At 40.7% G+C, this 24,593-nt stretch overlaps 1 protein-coding gene across 1 annotated transcript in view; it reads right to left on the bottom strand.

Annotated features, from left to right (window-relative positions):
* Nucleotides 1–24,593, bottom strand: part of CFAP61 (cilia and flagella associated protein 61) — a 409,554-nt gene that overhangs the window by 320,351 nt on the left and 64,610 nt on the right. Inside the window, exons 9-10 of the mRNA XM_089686524.1 lie at nt 8,215–8,309; nt 3,426–3,509 (exon numbers count right to left, since the gene is read on the bottom strand). Of these exons, the coding sequence (XP_089542650.1) occupies nt 3,426–3,509; nt 8,215–8,309 (179 nt within the window). The remainder of the gene's footprint in view (nt 1–3,425; nt 3,510–8,214; nt 8,310–24,593) is intronic.

Raw genomic sequence — 24,593 nt, 5'->3', positions numbered from 1 at the left:
TCGGGTCACCAGGCATCAGGTCATTTGGCTCGACAGCGGGCACCGCGTCATCTGGCAAGGCAGTGGGCTCCGAGTCAACAGGCACGACAGTGGGCACCGGGTCACCAGGCATTGGATCGTCTGGCTCGACAGCGGGCATCGGGTCACCAGGTACGACAGCGGGCTCTGAGTCAATTGGCACGATAGCGGGCACCGGATCAGGTACCGGATCATCTGGATCAACAGCGGGCATCGAGTCAACTGGCCTAATAGGATCGTCAGGCTGGATCAGTTCATCATGCTGGGTAGAGGCATCAGGCTGAATGCCGGCGTCCGGCTGAGTAGAGGCTTCAGGCCGAGTAGAGGCTTCAGGCCGAGTAGAGGCTCCAGGCCGAGTAGAGGCTCCAGGCCGAGTAGAGGCTCCAGGCCGAGTAGAGGCTTCAGGCCGAGTAGAGGCTTCAGGCAGAAGAGAGGCATCAGGCTGCGTACAGGCATCAGGCTGAGTAGAGGCTTCAGGCTGAGTAGAGGATTCAGGCTGAACCACGGAAGGCAGGCTCACCGGTTTGGATACTGGCAGGATGGTATTGGTTGGAAAGAATTTTCGCTTTTTTCTGGTTTTAACTACTGGAGCACTGCAAGTAAACGCAGGTCTGCAAACGAATGGAGCAGCTGGAGACAGAGAAGAACTGGAGGATGGAACAGGAGAGGGAGCAGTTGCTACAGAGGGCTTTTTTACAGGGTTAAAGGCAGGATAGGTGCAGCGAGTGGGAACAGGGTACTGACATGCGGTAGATAGCCAAGTATACTGGGCTGTAACTGGAGGAGCTGTTGGGAATGCAGGAGTAGAGCTTTGAGGAAATAGATTAGAAGCAGGACTGGGTCTTTGTAAGCTGACTGAGGCTGGGTGCAACAAATCTGTCCATGTCTGCAGTATGGGTTGAACAAAGCTGAGCTTACACAAAGCCTGTCTGACCAAAGACTGCACTGCGTTTATACAATCTCTTAGTATCTGTGGTGAACATGCAGAATAACGTTCCAGAAAGTAACCCACATCATCCTCTAATAACCACACCAGGGACTCTACCTGGTCTGCACTAAATGGTGGCAAAAATTCATCCCTGCATTCGGGGGAACCAGATGAAACCAACTCAGCACAAACCTTAATCAAAGGCTGCACCTCAGAGAAATCTGTGCCCTGATCTACTAGAACATGAGCGAGCCGTATACATTCTAGCAGTTCATCCCAGGGATACTCCTTCAGAGTCTGATAAGCATATTTTCTGTCATCAAACACTAGCAGAGATAAATACTCAACCTCATCCAGATCCATCCTTCCCAGCAACAAGCCAAGATGGCTTCCCTGTGCAGCCACTTCTGGTCAGGATTGGCCTTGGTGTAATGTCAGGGCTCCCAGGTGTGACCAGAGGTGTGTGACTGACGCAGGGAAACGCAGACTTCAGATATGTGATAAACAATATAATTTATTAACACTAACCATACAAACATAAACGCAGTGCAATACTAAAACATAATACAGTGCAAACAAACCAAACCAACCACCCACAGATAACAGTACATACAATGCAAGCGTCGTCAGGCAGGCCGGGTCAATATCAATAGGGCAGGTAGGTACAGGGGGAGCAAGCGGAGATGGGTCGGGGGTCACAGGCCAGGTTCAGCAGGTAGCTAGCAGCGTAGTACAGAGGGTCAGGCAGAGGGATGGTCAGGGTCACAAGCCAGGGATCAGAACAGGTAGCCAGCAGCGTGGTACAGAGGGTCAGGCAGAGGGATGGTCAGGGTCACAAGCCAGGGATCAGAACAGGTAGCAAGCAGCGTGGTACAGAGGGTCAGGCAGAGGGATGGTCAGGAGCGAGCCGGGATCAGAGCAGGAGAAGTCAGCAGCGGTTCAGATCAGGCAGGGTCAGCAAAGGAACAGAAACAGGATGCAGGACAGATACAGGGCCCAGGACAAACACAACACCAAGGCAGAGTCTGCAAGTCTGGCCATCCCTTAAATACACCAGTATCATCAGTTCCAGGTGTTAGCTGGCTGAAAGGTTGAGTCTCTGATTGCTGGGAGCACCCGCTGGCCAGCCCTGGTACTGCAGATCAAAAGGCAGGTGAGTCCCACCATTGCTGGCCAGTCCATTCCTGACAAGTCCATTTACAAGGCCGCTAGCGTATAGGGGGGGCAAGAGCAGGGACTAGTCTTGCGCTCGGAGGATCGACAGATTAGGTAAGTATATCTCCACTCTGCAATTTTCTATACAAAGATTAGCAGTTAACCCATGCACTGCAGACGCAAACTTAATGCATGGGAAACTAAATATTTTTCAGGGGGTTCTTCTTTAAAGTAGAACTATAGGCAAAGTAAGGGAGGGTTATAACTTCTGTCAGGTTTTTTTTTTTTTTGTGGCAGTTGAGTCACAGTTTTACCACCCCAGCTGCCCACCTAAATTCTAACATCACAGCCAGATTGGCTTGTACACAGGCTTTGGATTTGTTGCTGGGGCAATTTTGACTTGTCTTTCAGAGTTTGACAGGTGGAATTGCCTGACAAACTTGTATATTGAGGTCAATGGGAGAGCGTTGCAACTACAAACCAGTTACAATGTGGTATTTTAAAACAAAATCCTCCTTGGGATTAAACATACTAAATTTAAAAAAAGCAGACACTCAGGAGGGGGCAGAATTACCTTCTGAAAACCTGGCAGCTGCTTCTACACTGCCCTATGAAAAACGACCCATCGCAGATCTTACTGCATGCACTGTCTATCTATTCTAGACAATGTGCATTTCAAAGGTAAAGATGGTCATACACAGGGGCGTACTGACCATTTGGAAACTCAGGCACTGCCCGAGGGCCCGGGGTCAGTAGGGGGCCCCATGAGATGCCCCTGGTACCTTTTTCACAGGCTTTTTTGAGTTTGGGCAAGGACACAGGGGCCCCATGATCCCCTATTGCCCGGGGGGCCCATGAGTTGTCAGTCCGCCCCTGGTCATACAGTTAGATTTTTATCATTCAGTCCACAGACTCCTCCATCCATGCTATACAGCACAGATGAACAAATCTCCCACAGCCAGCACCAATAGCTGTCAGAATATCCAAACAGCAGTTGCAGCTAACTGGATGGACAATTTGCCCGTCTGGTTTCTTTGACTCTTCAATCAAAGGATGTTGGGCAGCGGAGTGGCAACAGGGCCAACCATGTAGCAAATTTCATCCAATTTATCAGGAATGTAACAAAAATTGTATAGTGTATGGCCAGCTTAAAAACATTTGTTTGAGGATCTGACCATTCTGCATGGAGTGACCAGAAGCCCTCTTGCAAAAGTTCCTTTAGAGAATACAGTCTTACAGAGAGACTCTAGTGACATCACATGGCGATATTATGAAATTTCCTACAGCATATATCACAATGCAGAGAGATCACTTAAACACGTACATCTAGATCAGTCTGAGCTTCTGTCATTTCTGATGTGTTGTTTTCATTTGCAGAAGTGATTATTTCATCTTGATTTAGATCCACCTGAAATGATATGAATATCACAATGAATAAACACAAATGCTAAACAGGAGTTTAAAACCCAGCACTGTTATGGTAAAGGAAAGTGTATACATGTAATATGCGCTGAGAAGATATTTCAAATAAATAAAAAAAAAATTTAACGGGGATTTTTATATAAAAAAAAATAAAGGATCAGAAGAATATTATAAACTCTGCCAAACAGCAAAATACAAAGATGAAATACATAGAAGCCTCGATTCGCAAATATTTGGTGTGAGAAACAGAGTGAACCCTGTGTGCTTCCCATACCACAATGAAATTGCACCACATTCATGAGATCTGCTGCAGGTGTCAATTTTAAATTAACAACACCCCAAAATGGTTCACAATATGCAGTGCGATTGCCAGAATCTCAAGGGCGTGAAATCCTATCTGATTCCGGTGCAACAAAAAAAAAAATACCTGCACCTTTTCCATGAAAGGTGCGGTGTGATTTGAGCCCATACAAAAGGAATGGGCTCAAATCGCACTACAAAGAATTGCGTGTGATTTGAACAGGAATGCGGTGCAATTCTTGTCTGAATCACATGCAGTTTCCCACACTGCTCCTGTGTGAACCCAGGCTAAGGCTGGCCATACACTATACAGTGTTCTGTCCAATTTCTGCCCCATTTCCTTTAGATTTACCTTCAACTATGCAGTGCAAGAGCCTGCCTAAGTGGATACAATTGAAAGTGTTGTTAGGTTTGACCTCCTATTATATGGTTTTTGGAAAATCTAAACTAAAAATCTCAAGAAGATTGGATAATCTATGGCCAGCCTTAGGCTGGCCATACATTATAATTTTCTAGAGCACTCAAGTAGCATCAAAGTAACATCAAAGTATAATGCCAAAGGATTAGCATTTCTGTGCATTCAGTTCTAAGATTTACACCGCTTTGCCTCAAAGCACAGCCCTGTCTGGCAGAGCAAGAGGCCTGATTTTATTCTGGAGTTAAGTACCACTTACCTATGGTTCACACCCAGGGGCGGACTGACCATTTGGAAACTCGGGCACCGCCCGAGGGCCCGGGGTCAATAGGGGGCCCCATGAGATGCCCCTGGTACCTTTTTCATAGGCTTTTTTGAGTTTGGGCAAGGACACATTGCCTGGGGGCCCCATGAGTTGTCAGTCCGCCCCTGTTCACACCTATGCATTTTTTGTGCATTTTGCAGAAACGCACTACAGTCCATTTAACATGGTTTCCAATGGATCTAGTTCACATCTGTACGTTTTGAACCAGTGCATTTTTGGAAAGGGTCAGGGACTTTTTTTCCTGCAGCAGATAGAATTATGCATGTAAGGCTGGCCATACATTATACAATTTTATTGAGAATTTTGCTTTAGATTTACCAAAAACCATATAATATGAGATCAAACTTAAATGATACCTTCAATTGTATCCACTTAGGCAGGCCCTTGCACTACATAGTTGAAGGTAAATCTAAAGGTAATTGTGCAGAAATTGGACAGAAAATTTGTAAGAGAATTGTATAATGTACGGCCAGCCTATGACTGCTTTCACATTGATCTGTTTTTCTTCTGCTTTTGTGTTGACAATGTAATCCTATGGAACTCTTCACACTGATCCTTTGTGGGTCAGCTGTGTTTTTTAAAATCTTGCTTCCTGCATTTTTAATGCAGGTTTGGTGCGGTAAAAAATAAAATTCATCAAAAACGTACCTCAATATTGAACATAATGGAAACACAGCAAAAAACACATCGAAAATGCATCCACATTGCATTTTTGGTGTGGTTTTAAGTCACATGTCCTGTAAAAAATGCACCGCAAACGTAAAAATGTGTCAAAAATGCATATGTATTTTAGCCACATTTCTGCTCATATCAGTGTGAAAGTAGCCTAACAGACTTCAATGGACCCACACCAAAAACGCAAGTGTTGCATTTTTGATGCGTTTTGTGTTTTTTTTGTTGACTAATAGGAAAGTATTACACTTCTGTCCAGTAGTGCGACTTTGATGTGACTTTACACTCTCTGGCACTCCAGTAGCCTCAAAGTAGTGCAGGAACCTTCATGTGTTCAAAGTCCCATTTTTGGGAGGCTAATAGAAAAGTATGACAATTCTGTTCATGGAGTGCAACTTTACACTCTCTGGCACTCAAGTAGCATCAAAGTAGTGCAGGAACCTTCATGTGTTCAAAGTCCCATTTTTGGGGGGCTAATAGAAAAGTATGACATATCTGTTCATGGAGTGCGACTTTACACTCTCTGGCACTCAAATAGCATCAAAGTCACATCAAAGTAGTGCAGGAACCTTCATGTGTTCAAAGTCCCATTTTTGGGGGGCTAATAGAAAAGTATGACAGTTCTGTTCATGGACTGCGAATTTATACTCTCTGGCATTCAAGTAGCATCAAAGTTGCGTCAAAGCACTCAAAGCAATCTCTGCATTTACTAATACAGAGCAACATTAATTTGTGCATTTTATATCTGCCTGGACATTAGCTTAAAATCTTGAAGGAGAAAAAAAATTCTAAACAAAATAATGTTTTTTCAGTGCTACACAAAGAAAACCTTATCTTCCCAAAAAGTACCTAGCAGAACTTAGCACAACCAGGCAGAAATTATAAAGTGAACCTTCAGTCAATACATGTGTTTTGGTATTGGAGAGAGTAGAGAACCCCATGCAGTGCACGGGAACAGGTTTGATATAATTTACCTCCCCTAGTAGCCCATACCTTTATTTAGTTCCGTTCTTCCAGCAGGAGTGAGGAAAACAAGCATTTCTCCAGTTGGAGATTACACAAGGCTAAGCCCCCTCCCTCCATCCCATATGATAGCGCTGGGCCAATCACCAAGCACTATAGCTATCACGTGAAAGGAAGAGGAGTGAGTCACATGCTCCTATCTATCTAAGAGTACTGGATTATAAAAACTATCTGTTGTATGCCTCTAAACATGGCATTGTTTCTGAACGTGTGAATGAGCTCTAAAGTGGAACTAAACCTTCAGTAACAAAAATTGCTAGCAGGCAGCTTTTCGCTGCAGTAGAGACATGCTATGTATCCAGGGCTGCTGTTAGGAACCACAGGGCCCTGTACAGCCAACCTGACCAGAACCCCCCTCCCCCCAAAAAAAACTGTTTACTATGCTTCAGTTATAAATGAACACAGAGAGTGATTGGTACCGAACACATATTGTGTTCATTCAGGAAAGAAAGGGGCTGGTAAATGTGACATATTTACCATACCCTTCCCCCACTCTCTATTCTATAGGATGCTATTCTGTGCTTGCAGTTGCCAGTGGAGAGGAGAGGAGGGAAGCCAGCAACACTGTGGGGGGCACACAGGGGGACCTGGGCAGCAGGGGGTAAATGTATAGTGCACAGGGAGGGTTATGGGTGCAGCAGGGGGGCAATTATTGGTACCAATCCCTTGTATGGCTCTCTGCAGCAGCTGAATGCCAGATTTCAGCTGCTGCACAGAAAGCCAAACAGGAAATCTTTTCCAGTAATTGCCCATGTCGTGGCGATCACCCTCCCTGCCCACATCTGATTCACTGAGCTGCCTGGGCCCCCCTCCTGGCCTGAGCCCCATACAGGAGGACTGGTGGTACCCCCTTATCCATGGCCCTGTATATATCTTCTGCAATAAAACAAACTTACCTAATGTTAACAATGTTCTTTTGAATGCGCATGCGCACCTTAGCATACATTATCATCCTGGTGCCAGAATGAGTAACTCCTGTGTGCATATCTTTATGATGCTTGTAGCCCCACCCCATTTTGAAGACCAAATTATGGGTGCTCCTTTGAGGGGAGGTATATCCAGCACAGAGCCATCACTCCCTCTCTAAAATGAGTTATCTTTCATGATTATAAATGAACAATCACCTCTTCTTGTACATTCATAATAGTAAAAGATCACTCAGAGCTGCAGTTCTATGTAATGTATTTTCCAGTGTCTTGTATGTGTACAAGCAGCCACATATAGATCACACAGAGCCACAGCTCTAAGTGAGTTTTCTTTACTATTATGAATGAACAAGCTGCCCTGATTGTTTATTCATAATAGCAAAAGATTACATGGTGCAACTGGACTGTGTGATCTATCTGCTAGCTGCATGAAATATACACAGCCCAGATGATGGATCACACAACCTGGCAACGCTGATCGTTCATTCATAAAAGCAGGGCTTTTTTTCAGCACCTGGCACCTCCAGCATTGAATGTATAGTATGTAATGGAAAGTGGTAGCTGGGGAGTATTATGTTCCAGGGGGGTCTATTGTTGCTTGGGGGATCTGTTGTTGGTAGGCGGATCCCACTGTTGATAGAAAATATATCTAGTAGGTGTTTGAATGGCCCCTGGAAAACAGCTGCTCTTTCCTAAAGCTTGCCACCTACTAGCAATTTTGAAACACAATATTTCATATACAGTACCTTATTAAAAAAAATACAAGGCGACCTTTTAAAAATTATTTTTGGGTCTTGAACAAAATAAAGAAAAAGAATAGAAGAGGTGTAAAGCCTACAGGAACATAAGGGACCTAGAAGAGGACAGCTTTTAAGTTTATGTAGCTGTCACATGAAAGGATAGTATCTGAAATGACCTTAATTATGCAAGACAGCTTCTTCTAAATGCTTTTTTATAGGACCGTATTCAAAAGAGGACTAGAACACATGCAGATTTCAGTATGAGATGTATTAATGCAATTATTGTTTACCTTCTCATCTGTCTCGTGAACACTGATGACGTCTGACAGCTGCGATAATTTGGATCCCGACCTTTGACTTGCTTGTCTGCTTATTATTACATCTTCTGGAAGACATTCATGATATATACATCAAACAGTGAGAAGCAACTGGTAATGGGTTAAGGATAATTAATTAAGAAGTGATTTCATGTTTACTTTCAGAAATTAATTAAAAAGAAGGCTAGGAAAGAAAAAAGTAGTGCGAGAGATCCTGGTTTCTATCAACAATTATGGATTATCTATGCGTAATGTTCCCACTACAAACAAGGATAACAACATTTTCTGTGAATTACATAAATCTTTTAGGTGATTAAGTTGTAATGTCTGTCTTTTTAGTAAGGCATATTTAGAAATAGGAGATATACAGATCTTGCCCAGACAGCTCCAAAAAAGTCAGGTCTGAGTACAAATTAAGATTGTGCACATTATAACAGAAACCACTCAAGCATAAAGATAAGAAGCATTTATAATAACAGTAAAATCTAATTACCAGATGGTAGCATTTACAGTATATTTACCATAAGGCACTCTTGTGTCTATGGCCACAAGAAATAACAGAACTAAGAATTTATTTTTTTTAATTACTTTTTAACCATGGGCTGACCAAAATTCTACTGTGGGTAAATCCCATAGCCGAAATGGAATAAGGGATTATGGATACCACTGATAGGGATTGGACATTCTTCTAGAGTTCATTAGGTATAAAATAATAATCAGGTATTTCACGTGATTCACGTGTCGTGCATAGGACAGCCCATACACTTCAATGGGCTGTCTTATGAATATTTGTTGCACAAAAGAAGCTCCTGTTCCTTTTTGGGCAACAAGCTTCACACGACTTTTTAACGATATGGTATGCTGCAATTGCCAAGTGATTCTGCCACAAGACAATCACTGAAAATCACATCGCATTTGGGGTACCATTTAGAATGAATGGCACTTCACGCGTTTTGCAGTGATATCCACACAATTTTGAAGCACGGGCAGAATCAGGGTGTGAATGGGGCCTAAGGGCTTGATCACAATTGTGCAGAGATCTGTTTTTTTTTGCACTAGAAAAATGCCATTCTCAACAAGGTCACACAGAAAATTGTTTTCTATGTGCCCTATTTACACTTACATACAGCCTTCGGGTGGGCTGCAGTGTATCAATCCGCAATATGTCTGCATTTTTCTGTTCTGCTCACCCTCAACTCAGTTTCTGCTGCACAGAAACAAATGAAATGTCAGTCTCTGACATTTCAATAAAATAAAAAATATAAGCTTTAAAAGTACAAGGCACTACTAGTCAGAACAGACCACAACTATATTGGCAACTATAGTGGCAGCAGACATTAAATTAGTGCACCTAATCAAACCTATACTTTACATTATACTGTAGGGGGAGGCAGGCTCAACTGATATTGGCAGCAGTAAACCATGCATGAAACAGGACACCCAGGAACAGTCTAATGCCTAGTATACATGATGAGAACATTGGATGCAAAATACCATTTTCGGAGCGGTCTTCCAATAATCTGATCATTAATACAGCTTTCAAGAGCCAAGGGACAAGCACAAAACATTTTCTGGTATGATACCAGAATGAACAATTTTTGTTTAATGAGTACAACTGTTTCCTGTGTGTCCCTGCAGTGACAGACATGTTACCATGCGGTCACACGTCTGTCACTGCATATAGTGTGAATTGGCCCTCAATTTCCCCATCTACGCTAAACAGTGTGGGTGGAAGAATCTGAAGCACTGCCTACTGTATTCTGATAGCTGGCACCTGTGTCTGTCAGAGAACTTGAACAGTCCCGGCATCTGTTTGAATTTAGAGGCTACTTAGCTGAGAATTTTCTGCCCAGCTCCTTTAAGAAAAATCAAGTGAAAAATTGACTTTTGTCAAGCTGGAGTCAGCTGACCTTTGACCTGAGCTTTAGTCCTAGGTAAGGCCACAATCAGGTAAAAATAAGTAGCTCAACTTTTTTATTATTATACAGAATTTATATAGCGCCAACCAGGGGCGGACTGACCATTTGAGCACTCAGGCTCTGCCCAAGGGCCCGGGGTTAGTAAGAGTCCCCATGAGATGCCCCTGGTACCTTTCATAGGGCTTTTTGGGTGTGGTTTGAGTGTGGGCGAGGACACAGGGGCCCCATAATCTATTATTGCCTGGGGGCCCCATCAGTTGTCAGTCCACCCCTGGCGCCAACAGTTTGTGCAGAACCTTACAATCTAAAGGGAGACAGTACAATTACAAAACAATAAAATACAAGAGGGTTAAGAAGGACCTGCTTATAAGAGCCTACAATCTAAAAGGTGGGCAAGTGGCACAAATAAGTGTGTGTAATGAACTGATGGAAGAGTTAAAAGTTTGATGGTTAGTTGGAGGCTTTCCTGAAGAGATGAGTTTTCAGGGATCACCTAAAGGTGGTCAGAGTAGGAGATAGCCAGACAGATTGAGGTACAGAGTTCCAGGAGATGGAAGAGGCTCTGGAGAAGTCCTGGAGAGAAGCATGGGAGAAGACAAGAGAGATAGAAAGCAGGAGGGCTTGGAAGGGGCAGAGAGGACAGTTTGGGTGATATTTGGAGACAAGATTGGTGATGTAGCTCGGGGTAGAGCTGTCAATGGCTTTTTATGTTGTTGTTAGTATTTGAATTTAATTTGCTGGGCAATCAGAAGCCAGTGAAGGGATTGGCAGAGATGGGTGACAGACACTGATCAGTTGGTAAGGTAGTTTAGTCTGGCAGCAGCATTTATGATAGGAGCCAGAAAGCTGACTCCTGCACAATTCTTGGTCATCAGGGCTTTTTCATGACAAGCACTATCCAAGGGCAAATAAGTTCCAGGGGCTATAACAGGCAACAACATCTTTATATACTGTACAGTTCTAACATGAGGAAGGTTTCCTAGGCACCAATTTAAAATGGCACCAAGTCTAAAAGGGGCCCTATTTTTCATACGTATAGAAGCATCTACATATTTATACTAATAATGGTAATATTAGTATATCTCCTAGATTGTAAGCTCCAAGGAGCAGGGCCCTCAAATCCCTCTTGCATTGAACTGTATTGTTGCTGTACTGTCTCCCGTTATATTGTAAAGCGCTGAGCAAACTGTTGGCACTATATAAATCCTGTATAATAATATTATAATAATAATAATAATATTAGCCATTTTTCCCATTTGTTGGAACTAAACATCTATATTTACCAAAATGTGGGCGGTTGGTTTTTCCTTCAGAACATATCACATTTGGAAGTGAAAAATTAGTCAGCAATATCTTTTATTTTTCTTTTAAGAAATATCTTTATTGCTAAAGATACATTTATACTGCCATAAGGGTCAATCTATTGAAGCTTGTAATTAAGAAAGCTGTTTCATGTAGTTTGAAGCCTGCAGGCATTCAAACATTTCCCATTAGCGGACAGAGGGATTTTCGCTTGACACTGCAGTTTTAGAGGCTGGCTGCTGTATAAACGTTCTTTAATCCTAAAAGACACTGAGATGTGAGCGCATTACAGTTTGTATGAATTGCAATCAGCATAGAACATTTCTATGAAAATACAAGCAGCTGCTGTATTTTCCATTGAAATGATGTGAAGGATCCCATGCAGAACACAGTGTAGACACACAAGTGACTCATGTATCTGTGCTTATCAGTCCTTGTACACTTTCCAGGCTCCAATAAAAAGGACTGAGTGACATGCAAGCTGTCCCATTGTTCCTTGTCAGCAATGGCAAGCCACACACATCATGAGCCTGTCACTTGTGTCTTTTATCGCTCCAACCTGTACAAGGTTATCAGTTGCTTAGGGTTCTTCCAGCCTGTAATGCAATAAATGAAAGTTACAGGGTATAGTGACAGTTTTATTGCTCTTGGTAATTAAGTTTTAGCCCAGTTTTGCTACCCTGCTATTAATGTAAAACATTGCATTTTTAAACATACATTTTATGTTTGGCTGGCTATCAAGCTAATTGTAGCTTTCTATCAATGTGTCTGAGCATAGATACTGCCATCAAAAGGACACTTGCCCATGAATTCCACTTCAAACATAAAAATGTATGTCAGGATTACTATGTACACAGCAGAACAAAGGAGGAAAAGCTGACAAAGGCAGGTTATTTAAAGTGTACCACTAGGCAAAACCTTTATTTTAAATTTTGGATAGAGGGGTGATGGAGAGCTCTCTGTCAAGTTTTTACTACTGTAAGGAATATGTAAACTGAAGCACCATACAACTGCTAAAAGATCTAGATATGACTTTATTCCACTAAACGTTCAGGGGGCAATCCAAAGTTATGTCCATAACTTTAACTATATGTAGGCACCAGCGGCAGCACCCTCCAGAGTGAAACTGAAGCTCTGATTGCTGTATGTAAAGAAAACACAGAGGGGCGCCAGACTAAGTGCAGTATGGGACAATTCCATTTATTAAAATATAGCAAATTGGAAACTGACTATTGAACAGATAGAATACGCATATAAAGACATCTCAGGAGGCTCCCCAGGGTGATCCGGCTGATATTCTGTGGCCGCTGTAGTCCAAGTCCAGGAGTGAAGCAGTGACGGACGGTCGAACGCTGCTGGAACCAGTGTTGAACGCAAGATGGCGTCAAACCGGAAGTGACAGCTCCTTGGTGTCATCAATTGTGTCATCAATTGTCCCATACTGCACTTAGTCTGGCACCCCTCTGTGTTTTCTCTATGTTATTATGTTACCTTTCCTTTTCTCTGCAGCAGTGTAATTTTCTGTAAAATTCAATGCAATGTGGCAACCTGTATACCATTGGTGTACAGAACGTCTTCAAAAATGTAATTTCCTGCATGTGTTATTGGCTCATTGATTTCCCCAGAAGACTTCACTAAAAGGAGAAGTGTGGGATTCTATAAAAAATATATACCTCACTGCTGCATCATTGCCCTGATGCTGCAGCTTTCCCCCGCCGGCTCTAACACTGAGAACTGATCAACCAGTTCTTGGTCTGCTCTGAGCAGAGAACAGTGACTGACCCTTCAACCCTCAATGGAGCACAGGACTGGGGAGGGGGCAGGAGCTGCCGATTAGGCATCTGGGTGAATCCCAAAATTATTGTCAGGATCCTTCCAGAGTCTGGCGCGAAGTCTCATCAAACCACTGAAAGTGCATCAGCTGACTTAGAGTCAGTTTTGCGATCAGTGCGGTGAAACGGTTATTCCTTCAGAGAAGAACTAGGTAGGAATCTGTAACAAAGTTTATTTAAATCGATTGTTTTTTCTTTCCAACAAAAGTGGAGTTATTATGTAAATATGATTATCTCTTACTGTTCATTTAGGCATTTCTTAACAATGTTTATACCTGATGTTATAGATGTATCTTCTGGTTTCTTTATATTGTGCTGATTTTTACTTATTATTCCTTTTCCCTATTATATGACAAATTTAATTATTGATGATCCTTAGTTAGTTAATGTAGTTTTCTGAATGAATGAACTATTCAGGGTTACATGCACTAACTATATTCAATGCCATATATAGTACGTACTGAGAAATACAAACTGAAATGGGATCTAGCAGGCTGACGATGGGGAGGAATTCCCTGAAATGCATCTCACCCATATGCATGTATGTATGCAGTGAGAGGAACCTAAGATTACCGTTTGGACTGTTACTTTAACCGCCTCTCACCCACCATATAAAGGCGGCTCTCTCGTTCTGGGAGGACATCATATGACGTCCTCCCACTCTAACTGTGCATGCGCGCCCCCGTGGGCCCACGGCATGGTGATCTGCAGATCACCGATCACAGTAAAGAGCCGATGGCATAGGCTCTATCATGTGATCAGCTGTGTCCAATCACATGTAAACAAGGAAATGCCGGTTATCGACAGTCCTCTCCTCACGCTGACAGCGTGTGAGGAGAGGAGAGCCGGTAAGAGGCATTCCTCAGAGGGGACATCTACACTGATCATTGGGGCACTGATGATCAGTGACTTGATGATCAGTGTAGCCTCATCAGTGCCATCTGTCAGTGCCCATCAATGGCACATACCAGTGCCCATCAATGCCACATATTAGTGCCTACCAGTGAACATCAATGCCACATATCAGTATCCATCAGAGCTGCCTTTCAGTGCCAACTATCAGTGCCAGTCAGTGCCGCCTATCAGTGTCAGTCAATGCCGTCTATCAATGCTGTCAATCAGTACCACCTATCAGTGCCCATCAGTGCCACCTATCAGAGCTACCTGACAGTTCCAATCAGTGCCACCTATTAGTGCCTATCAGTGCCATATGTGAGTGCTGCCTTTCATTGCCCATCAGTGATGCCTGTCAATGCCCACCAGTAATGCCTGTCAATGCCCATCAGTGCCACCTACCAGTGCCTCCTCATCAGTGCTGCCTATCAGTGCAGCCTATCAGTGCCCGTCACTGCAGCCTCATTAGTGCACATCAGTGAAGGAGAAAAATTACTTATTTACAAAATTTTATAACAGAAATTAAGAAAAATAACTTTTTTATTCAAAATTTTCAGTCTTTTTTTGTTTGTTTAGCAAAAAATAAAAACTCCAGTGGTGATTAAACACCACCAAAAGAAAGCTCTATCTGTCTCAAAAACAAAGATAAAAATTTTGTTTGGGTACAATGTTGCATGACCGCACAATTTTCATTCAAAGTGCGACAGCGCTGAAAGCTGAAAATTGGCCTGGGCAGGAAGGGGGTAAAAGTGCGCAGTAGGCAAGTGGTTAAATATTTCCATATCTGGAAGATGGAATTTTTTTATGGACTTTATCACTTGATGCTCACCACAGGACTGCATATAGGAATTCAGATTGTTATGTACTCTTAAGCTCTGCATGCTTTTATCTATGTAGGTTTCTGGAGCACCTATCAAATATCTATCACTTTACAATGGATTCTTTACATAATGTATAAATATCTTTGTGCTGATACCTGATGGTAATTCAGTGTAATTACAACTTGTAATGTAATGTCTGAAAATTATATATTCCAGTTTACCTGCATGTCTGGATCAGCTTGTTTGGTCCTTAGTTGGACCTTTTTTCTTGGTGTTCCCTGTTTTTACTTTCCAGCCTTCGCAGTGGGCACAAGGTGTAGTAGATCATTGCCCATTTACATTTTGATATGATTGGTCAACATCCATGTACTACATTTTCACAAGTAAAACTACCTTTGATTAAACTGCAGTGTTTGATTGGAGAGTTGAGCTGTCTGTGGAGGGCACTTATTCAGCAAGTTGCCTTGAAAAAGTCACGTGATAGCGTGACGTAACGAGTAGGACGCGAGAGTGGTGATGTACTTCCGGCGCGAACGCCATCTTGCTGCACCCAATGAGTTCCCATGCAAGTACACCTTTAGCATGAGGTCTTTTGAAAAGCTTGTTATAATCTTACTAAATGTGAGTGGGCATTTGGCTGTGCTGTGATTTGAGAGTCCCTATTAAAACAGATTTACACTAGGGGAGGTTTCTTTTTATCTTTATCCTATCTGTGAGTTGGTGGCTGGCTGCTTTATACTGGAGGGGACCTGACTGTTCCTAGTGAGGGGGATATCATCTACCTGAGCAGGTGTCTATTACCAGTGAAGATTGCTGGCTTCAAATAACAAAAGCGTTTTGGCCCTTTGAGGGTCGCATCAAGGAGGTGAGGGGGCATTTTAGCCACATACGGATTATCTCCATCGGTGGTGATGCACATCCACAATATCACCTGCACTTAGGAGTAATTGGAAAGTTTTTGGTGTATATGCACCTATTTGGACTTGGTTGTTTTAAGTTTTTTTATTCTTTCATTTTTTTTTTGTTTTTGTTTTTTTTTTATGTTTACGGACTATTATATGTTCACTTATTTTTTTTTTTTATGTGTTTGCTCATAAATATACCTTTTGTATGTGTGTTTTTTGGAACTATTGTATTTCATCGATCCCACATTTAGGGATCCATTTTATGTCACTATTTACTCTTTGGACTTAATTTAGCCATTATTTGTCATGATCTGTATGATATTGTTGATCCCTGTTAGGGGTTCACGTTCTCATTTTCACCATTATTTGCATGAATTTAGTGATCCCTATTTAGGGATTCACGCTTATTTGTGTTTTATTTTGTGTATGATCCTATTTTGGATAGTGGGGGTATTGGTTCCTGGTGTTATACCAGGTGTGACCACTTTTTCACTTGAGATCCCAGAAAGGATCAATCCACTGATTTATTGGCACGTATATATATTTTATGTCACTTTATATTGAGATCCCCAGAGAGGATCAATCGACTGATTTATTGGCACATATATATATATTTTATGTCACTTTATATTGAGATCCCCAGAGAGAATCAATCCACTGATTTTTTTTGTCACATATATATATTTATGTCACTTTGTTTGTTTTTGCCATATTCTATTATTTTGTTATTAGGGTAGCACTGCATCATTTTGGTTTTGTTCGTTTTTATTTCCACATGGTATATGGTTAGGTGCTAGCAGCTCCCACTCACCTAATTTATCACGTAATAGTAGCGCAGGAGATCTTCTTTATTTTTGTTTACTTTAAGATGAGTTTATTTATTTTAACAGTAAGCAGTAAACAGAACATTTTAATATTAGTTTATTTAGGTGTTTTCTGTTTAGACAGAAATGTAATGGATATTTTTCTGTTTCCTTTGAAAGATGCATAAAAACCTTAAGCATTCATATAGCCAAAAAAATAAACATCATGTGAAAACTAAACTAAGCAAGTATTGTCTAAATACAAGAAGCATGTGTATTCATATTTAAAGGATAAGTTCACTTTTTAATAAAAAATAGTAAATGTACATTTTTTTGTTGGTAAAAAAACATGCATTTATTATATTTTGTTTGTGGAGCCTCTACAGCATTGCACCAGTGATAAGCAGATTGCTGGTGCCATGCAGGTCTCCCCCTGACCTGTCAGTATATCTGCTTGTTCGAACATCCCGTACGGGCAAGCAGATAGTTACTGACAGGAAGGCTCAGTGAACTACCATGGCGCTGTGGAGCCCCGTGGTAGTTCATTGAAAACTACAATCTGTCCTACGTACTTCCTTTTTTCTCTTTCTCCCCTTTCTTTTTTAATTTCAGCTTTTTGGCTCTTCCGCAGGGACGTTTTCTGAACCTCATGATGTTCTCACATCTCCTATTTTGCTAGCATTTTAGCATATCTTCTTGGCTATAGTTCACTTTAATGATGTTGGCTGCTGAACTACCATCGAACAACTTTTCTATGCACTGATTACCTATCCGACATGAAATGTTTGTTCTACCTCTGTTTTTTGGATATGTTATCCAAGCCGTTACCTACTTTAACTATATTTCATACATTTTAAACAGCGGTTGACTACTGTTTGTGGTTGAAATTCTGTTTTTGTCTTTGAAAGCGGTCAAGTTTGTATCCTGTACTTGAAATACTAAAAAAAACAATAAAAACCTATTGAAAAGGAAACTACAATCCGACAGTCGCAAAGGCTGTAGGTACTTGTGGTTTTCCCATTCACAAAATACTGTGCATGAGTGACATGGTGGGGTTTATTTACTAAAGCTGGAGAGTCCAAAATCAGACTCCCTTCTGCATAGAAACCAATCAGCTTCTAACCTCAGCTTGTTCAATGAAGCTTTGGCAATGAAACCTGGAAGCTGATTGGTTTCTATGCAGAAGTGAGTCTGATTTTGGACTCTCCAGCTTTAGTAAATAAACCCCGGTGTGTCTCCCCGCTAAATTGTTACAACTAGTAAGGAGAAGAAGAATCCCTGCTAGCTGTCACAACAGGGAGTGGAAGGGAGTGGGGGCCGGTCCAATCGTAACATGTAACATGAATATGGATGTAACATGTAACATGTTACGAAAGGTGAACTTATCCTTTAAATCTTGGTGTGCTTTGCATATTTCTTTCAGATCAGTGCAGTAACCCAGCATAAATCTATGCCTTTGAGCAAGAGTTTCCAAATATAAAGACCGATCACTGCTGTTCTCTCTCCCTGTGCAGGGTGACAGGTCTTGTATCCGCCCTTCCTGTAGTTTTCTGCAGGCAGCATGTAGAGCAAGGGTGTCAAACTGGCGGCCCTCCGGCTGTTGTGAAACTACACATCCCATCATGCCTCTGCCCTTGGGAGTCATGCTTGTAACTGTCAATCTTGCAATGCCTCATGAGATTTGTAGTTTGGCAATAGCTGGAGGGCTGCCAGTTTGACACCCATGATGTAGCGAATGGACCTGTTGGGTCCCTCCCACAACTCAGGCTATGTTCAGTATAGTGATGATGTCACTGCTATTTTAACAAGGCAATATCTGGGTTTACAAAGGGGATTTAAATTCTTTGTGGCTATTGAGGAATATCTTTAAGTGAAGATTTCTGAGCCTAGAGTTCAGCTTTAATTATTACCAGTACAGTTGTTAAATTAAGCCTAAACCTACATGCACGTAACCTAACATTTCAAAAAGAGACCACAAATTATCTTATTAACATTTTACCCAAAACACCCCCTTGTCATCCTATATCACTGTGAGGCTTCTTGCGACTATTATTATAATAAAAGAAGTTAAAAAAAAATATCAGCAGCTTGCAGTAAAAAAAGTATTGTCCTAAATTCAATAATCAGAAAATTAAAAGCTGTTTCGAGAGACAGAAGACATTAGGTTTTGAGTGAGGAAGAAACCAGCAGGGCCCACAGTGTGTTACCTAGACGAAAAGATCTTTTTAGTACTTTGAAATCGCTATTCTCAAGCGACTAATTCCTGACCCCACGTAGAGTAGCATCCAAATAACTGTAATTATCTCCTGACATAAATGGTGTATCGACTGTATAGTTACAATTGATTTTTGCCTAATTATTACTCGTTGTTGTTTAACAAGGAGTTCTAAGAGGAAAACAATAACTACCTGTGGACAGTGCGGGGATTAAGGAAATGAAGCTGCTGGGAAGGAAAAATACATGCAGCGATTATTAGAGACTTGAACTTTGAAATTAGTATTTTCTTTGATATTAACATAAAACATCCCGCTGAAAGGAGAACTATTGAAAGTGAATGAAATGCAACAGTCCCACCGGCAACTAGGCTAGTGAGTTGAGACTGCTTTATGAAGCAGATTGAAGGCTTTTGCAAGCAAGCCTCGCTGTAGAGCTCTGTGTAGAAAATTGACTTTTCTATGATGCTTATGTTGTAATGAGAATAATTAAAACGCAGGGCCTGATTTACTAAACTAAGTGAAGCAAGCAATCAACAGAATTTAAAAATGTAGAACTCCTTCACATAACTGGAGGTACCCAGAGGCAATTCTTTTCGCTTCAATTTTTTGGCCCAGGTTCACTTCTCTTTATTTGATCTTTGAACCGGAACTCCAGGAAAACAGTAAAATACTCCAATGAATTGCATATATGAAATCTATTCTACCTGCCAAAGGACTTGTATATCTGTCCTTCAGTTTCTGAGATTTGACCTCTGACTGGACATTAAAAGAAGCAGAAGCAGATTTATGAGCCCATCACTCTGTCACTCTGTTCACTACTCCTATTGGCATGCTCTTTGACAGCACAGCCAACTGGTGCCTTGTGCTACTTCTCCCTTTACAACAATATTTTGAGATCTGCTGTACAGGGACTGCAACTGACTGAAACTAAGTACATTTCAGGTAATTCCATTGCATGCATTCTAAAAAAAATACATTTACATCTGTATTAATAAATAGAGATCTGCATTAAAAGGTAAGTGCACTATAAAACAAAGTGTACTTATCCTTTTTGCCCCTTTGCCTGACCTAACCCTACCCACCCCCTCCACAGATGCATACTTACCTTAATCTGGCACACATGGTTCCACTGTTTCTTTACACTGTCTTGACTGTAACTTATACGGGATCTTTTCCAATTATCTCTGACCATCATCCACATAGAAGACTCTGGGTACTCCGGTTTCCTCCCACACTCCAAAGACATGCTGGTAGGTTAATTGGCTCCTGTCTAAATTGGCCCTAGTATGTGTATGTATGAATGTGAGTTAGGGACCTTAGATTCTACGCCCCTTGAGGGTTAGGGACTGATGTGAATGTACAATATATGTACACGAAGCACTGCGTAAATTGACGGTGCTATATAAGTACCTGTAAGAAATAAATAAGACTACACTTCTACAGGATCATTTCCATTTATCTCTGGCCATCATCCACATAGAAGACTACACTTCTATGGGATCATTTCCATTTATCTCTGGACATCATCCACATAGAAGACTACACTTCTATGGGATCATCGCTAATTATCTCTGGCCATCATCCACATAAAAGACTACACTTCTATGGGATCATCTCCAATTATCTCTGGCCATCATCCACATAAAAGACTACACTTCTATGGGATCATCTCCAATTATCTCTGGCCATCAACCACATAGAAGACTACACTTCTACGGGATTATCTCTGGTCTCACCCCCATAGAAGTCTAGACTTCTGTGGGATCACCTCTGATAGGTTCATATTTATGGAACTGAACATATTTCCATAAAACACCTCAGAGAATAACATCAAGTCTCTTGCATAGAAGTTAAACTTAATTTTTTTGAGTACAAAAAAGTACAATAAAGTTTACCAAACGCTGGTCTATTTCTACTTCATAGATGCAGGTTTGATGCCTGAAAAAGGTCTAAAGTAAGCACTGTTTAAGTTTTTATTCAAGTAAAACTTTAGTCAGAAAATTAGGTCCTGATAGATCACTTCAGGCTGGCCCATTTTTGCAGATATAGCTATGTAAAACAATAAAAATATGTAATTATACTGTTTAAAATCCAGTAATACATTGTCCCACCCTACTCTGCACATGCTCAGTTGCACTCTAGTCAGAGCCACTAGAGGCCGATCAGCTGACAGCTTTAAGATTAAGCCCTCATGCACACTGGACATTTTTACAGCGGCTGTTTTTGGCTTTTGACGTTTTTTTCTACAGCCAGTAAACTCCCCAGCATGTTATCCTATGTGTCCATGTACACATAGACTGTAATCAACTTTATTTGGCAGGGGCATTTTTTGGATGAAAAAAAAAACACAGAACTAGTGGGTTTCTGGAAGAGTTTTTTAGCTGTAAAAACACTCTAACTCTAAAAACGCGACAAAACGCGGTAAATTGCAGCAAAGCACCATTTTTGGACTTTTTTGACCATAACAAAAAAAAAAATCTAAAAAACACTGAAAACCACAAACGCAAAAAAACGCCACTAAGTGCTAATACAAAACTGCTGAAAAAAAAAATCACGTTTTTAAGATGACTTTACACAGCTAACGTTACCAGCGTTATTGAAATGCCCAGTGTGCATGGAGCCTCACTGTTGCTGAAGGAGGAAGAAAGCAACAGGAATGACACAGACTGTGTGGAGGGAATACAGATTAAGGCGAGAGAAGAGAAAAGCAGGAGTACATATATCTGATCAAAGAAAGTGACATACAGGGATAGATTTACTAAAACTGGAGCACTCAAAATCTGGTGCAGCTGTGCATTGTAGCCAATCCACTTCAAATTTCAGCTTGTTCAATTTGGTTTGACAATAATATATGGCAGCTAATTGAGTTTTTTTTTGGGGGGGGGGGGTTGTCAGAGCTGCACCAGATTATTTTGCACACATTTTAGTAAATCCCCCTCAGTTTTTGAGACCATGGAAGGGGGAGAGTTTCCAATAAGGATGTGAGTGCTGTGGGCTTCAACAAAATGGTGGCATTCAGCAAGAGGCAACAGGAGCAATGCTGGAGGCAATTTACAGCACATACTAATTCAAGTAGCATAATTATTGATGTGGAATATATGTTTCTTTGGTAAAGAACATTGTTATCAAACTGTTATGTGTAAAATTCCTACTAAAGTATTTATTTGCACATTGTGATGCAGCATTAAAAACATTAATTGTAGACCATTGTTGGTACCAAAAGATCCAATTTGCCCTACTACAAATATTGTGATTGGGATGATGGTATCTTTTCTAAGTAAAGCATGTTACAAAGGTAATGGACAACCAGTGAAATATGTAGCAATCATAACCACAGTATTTTTACATAAGATATAGCTCAAGGTATATGTTAATACTGTCTATCTATCTATCTATCTATCTATAATAACCACAAAAACATTTTATTAACTCTCTCCATAAACACAAATGATGTATAATTGATGAAAAATGTAAAATATGCATATTATTTAAATCCCAGTCAGCTAACCAAACATGGCATAGAAGCCTTGGCACATTCTATAAAGTTCACTTACTTAGAAGGCAAAAAAAAGTTTAATTTTTTTTTTGTAGGCAATTTGCACTTCTTACATTTGGTGACAGTCCCCAGTCACATTCACCTTACTTGTAATGTAATGCATCTACTGTATGCACAAGGAGAATCTGACAGATGGTAAAGGGCCAGTAAATGTCACATTTACAGTAAACTTAAAAAACAGTTATTATCCTTAATTAAAAAACAGCTTTTAACCTAGGCCACAAAATTCCAACTTGAGCTTGCCATAGTGCCAAACAATTTGACACCATATCAGCACTAGAAAGATGAAACTTTTTTTTTGTACTAAAATAGTAAAAAACACAGAAGGTGCAAAAAGTTTATGACTTTCCTTAGACAAAAATGTAATTCTCATTATAAAATGAAATGATTTACAATCTTGGCCTAGTGAGTTTTTAAATTGATACAGTAAGATGTCAGGTAAGATGTCAGGTGAAAGAACAGGGAATACAGCATCTGTCCTGTTGAACACAGGGTCAATGGTGAAGTAAGCATGGAAGAACAGACGTTGGAAAATGTCAGGGAATGTGATGTTCACCCAGGGAATGTTCATAAAATGTCTAAGTAATGTAGAGTGAATGTACTTAAAACTGGGGTGAACATTGCTCAGTGAATATTCAACAAATTTTGGGCAAATGTTTGGTAAAATTATGTAGAATTTGCGACTATATTACTTATAAATATACCTCAGTACGATCCAGGCTACCTAGGCTTTCGTTGACAGCTTGTAAACATTACTTATTTTTATTTATTATATCTTTTTTGGCAATATACTTTTTTTTACCCAAAAGGACTTTTGATTCAGTCAAGTGTGAAATTTAATGGCAGACCCACTTTAATAAATGTATTCAATTTAAAGATAGTATTGTTCTGCACGATATTTCAAATACCTTTCCCTTCATAGAGGTATTTAAAGGTTTGGTAAAAGTGTAAAGAATTTATATAAAAATGACAGAAATTCAGATACAGGGAGGTAAGTGGAAATTCCACAAATTTCTGCTTTTAGAAGAAATGCTCTACACACTTTCCTGGGTGTGTTTTGTGTCCTTTCAGTTGTAGCCCTACACAAAAGAAACAAAATGGGCTTTATCACAGGAGGATTTCTGTGGCTACCTTGCAGCTGTTGGCCTATTGTGCTCGATGGGTAAATGGCTCAGGAACAAATGACTGAGACAGGGCTGTGCTCAACGGTTTCCATAATTGGCACCCTACGTTGTAAATACAAATTATGCATCTAACCCCTTCCCTGCTGAATGTCACACTTCTTCTGTGATTTTGGTAACGTCTAGTAATGATAATAGTATATTGGGCTCCGCATGCCTGTGGATTGTAATCTTGCAACAAAGTCACAGGAATACGTTGGCTTATACTGGAAGTCCATGATACAGCAATAATCAAAGTGTTCAGTCATATAGGAAACCTATTAGAATTAACATTTAAAATGTAAATATCATGTTGTGTTGTTACCAGTGCTGGTCATTAAATCACATCTTTAGAAGGATTTTTTTTCATTTACTCTTTCTTTGAAGCTTTGCAATAGAAGCTATAAAAAGCTTCAGGTTTGTGTATTCTGATTTTTTTGTTTTTGTTTTGGCGTTTGGGATATAGTAGGGATAGATTAGAACTAACGAACCATAGAAAATAGAGGCCTAAAGAATAATAGGTATCGCCTGACGTACATAGTTTGCCCAGTAACCAAAAAACCTGCAGCAAAAAACGTGAAAAGAGATTCACAAAGAAAAGCGGTTACATAGAGGACAAATGCGATACTCAAATAGTATTCAAAGATATGCTTTATTGGAAAAGTTGCACATAGCGAACCATTGAGTCAAGACTGCAAATAGTCATCACCACAATAGTGGACAATACACAAGACAACCTTAAAATAAAAAATAGTAAATAAAAAGAGAGACATCATGGCAGGCCATAAGTGGTATAATGCTTTTGAGGCAACGACTCACAGGTCTTTTGCACCAATAGCAAAGGCACATCAGGGTACACCACCGCGGTGGGGAAATATTTATAAGATGAAAGCATATGAAACAGACTATGCATTAATAATAACGACATGTAAAACTCCAAAATA

The sequence above is a fragment of the Staurois parvus genome, unplaced genomic scaffold (genome assembly GCF_062004578.1).
Source record: "Staurois parvus isolate SC_StPar_1 unplaced genomic scaffold, SC_StPar_1.0 ptg000401l, whole genome shotgun sequence".
Classification (NCBI taxonomy): Eukaryota; Metazoa; Chordata; class Amphibia; order Anura; family Ranidae; genus Staurois; species Staurois parvus.
The sequence above is the reverse complement of the archived record's forward strand: the minus strand, read 5'-3'. Positions and strand labels throughout refer to the sequence as shown.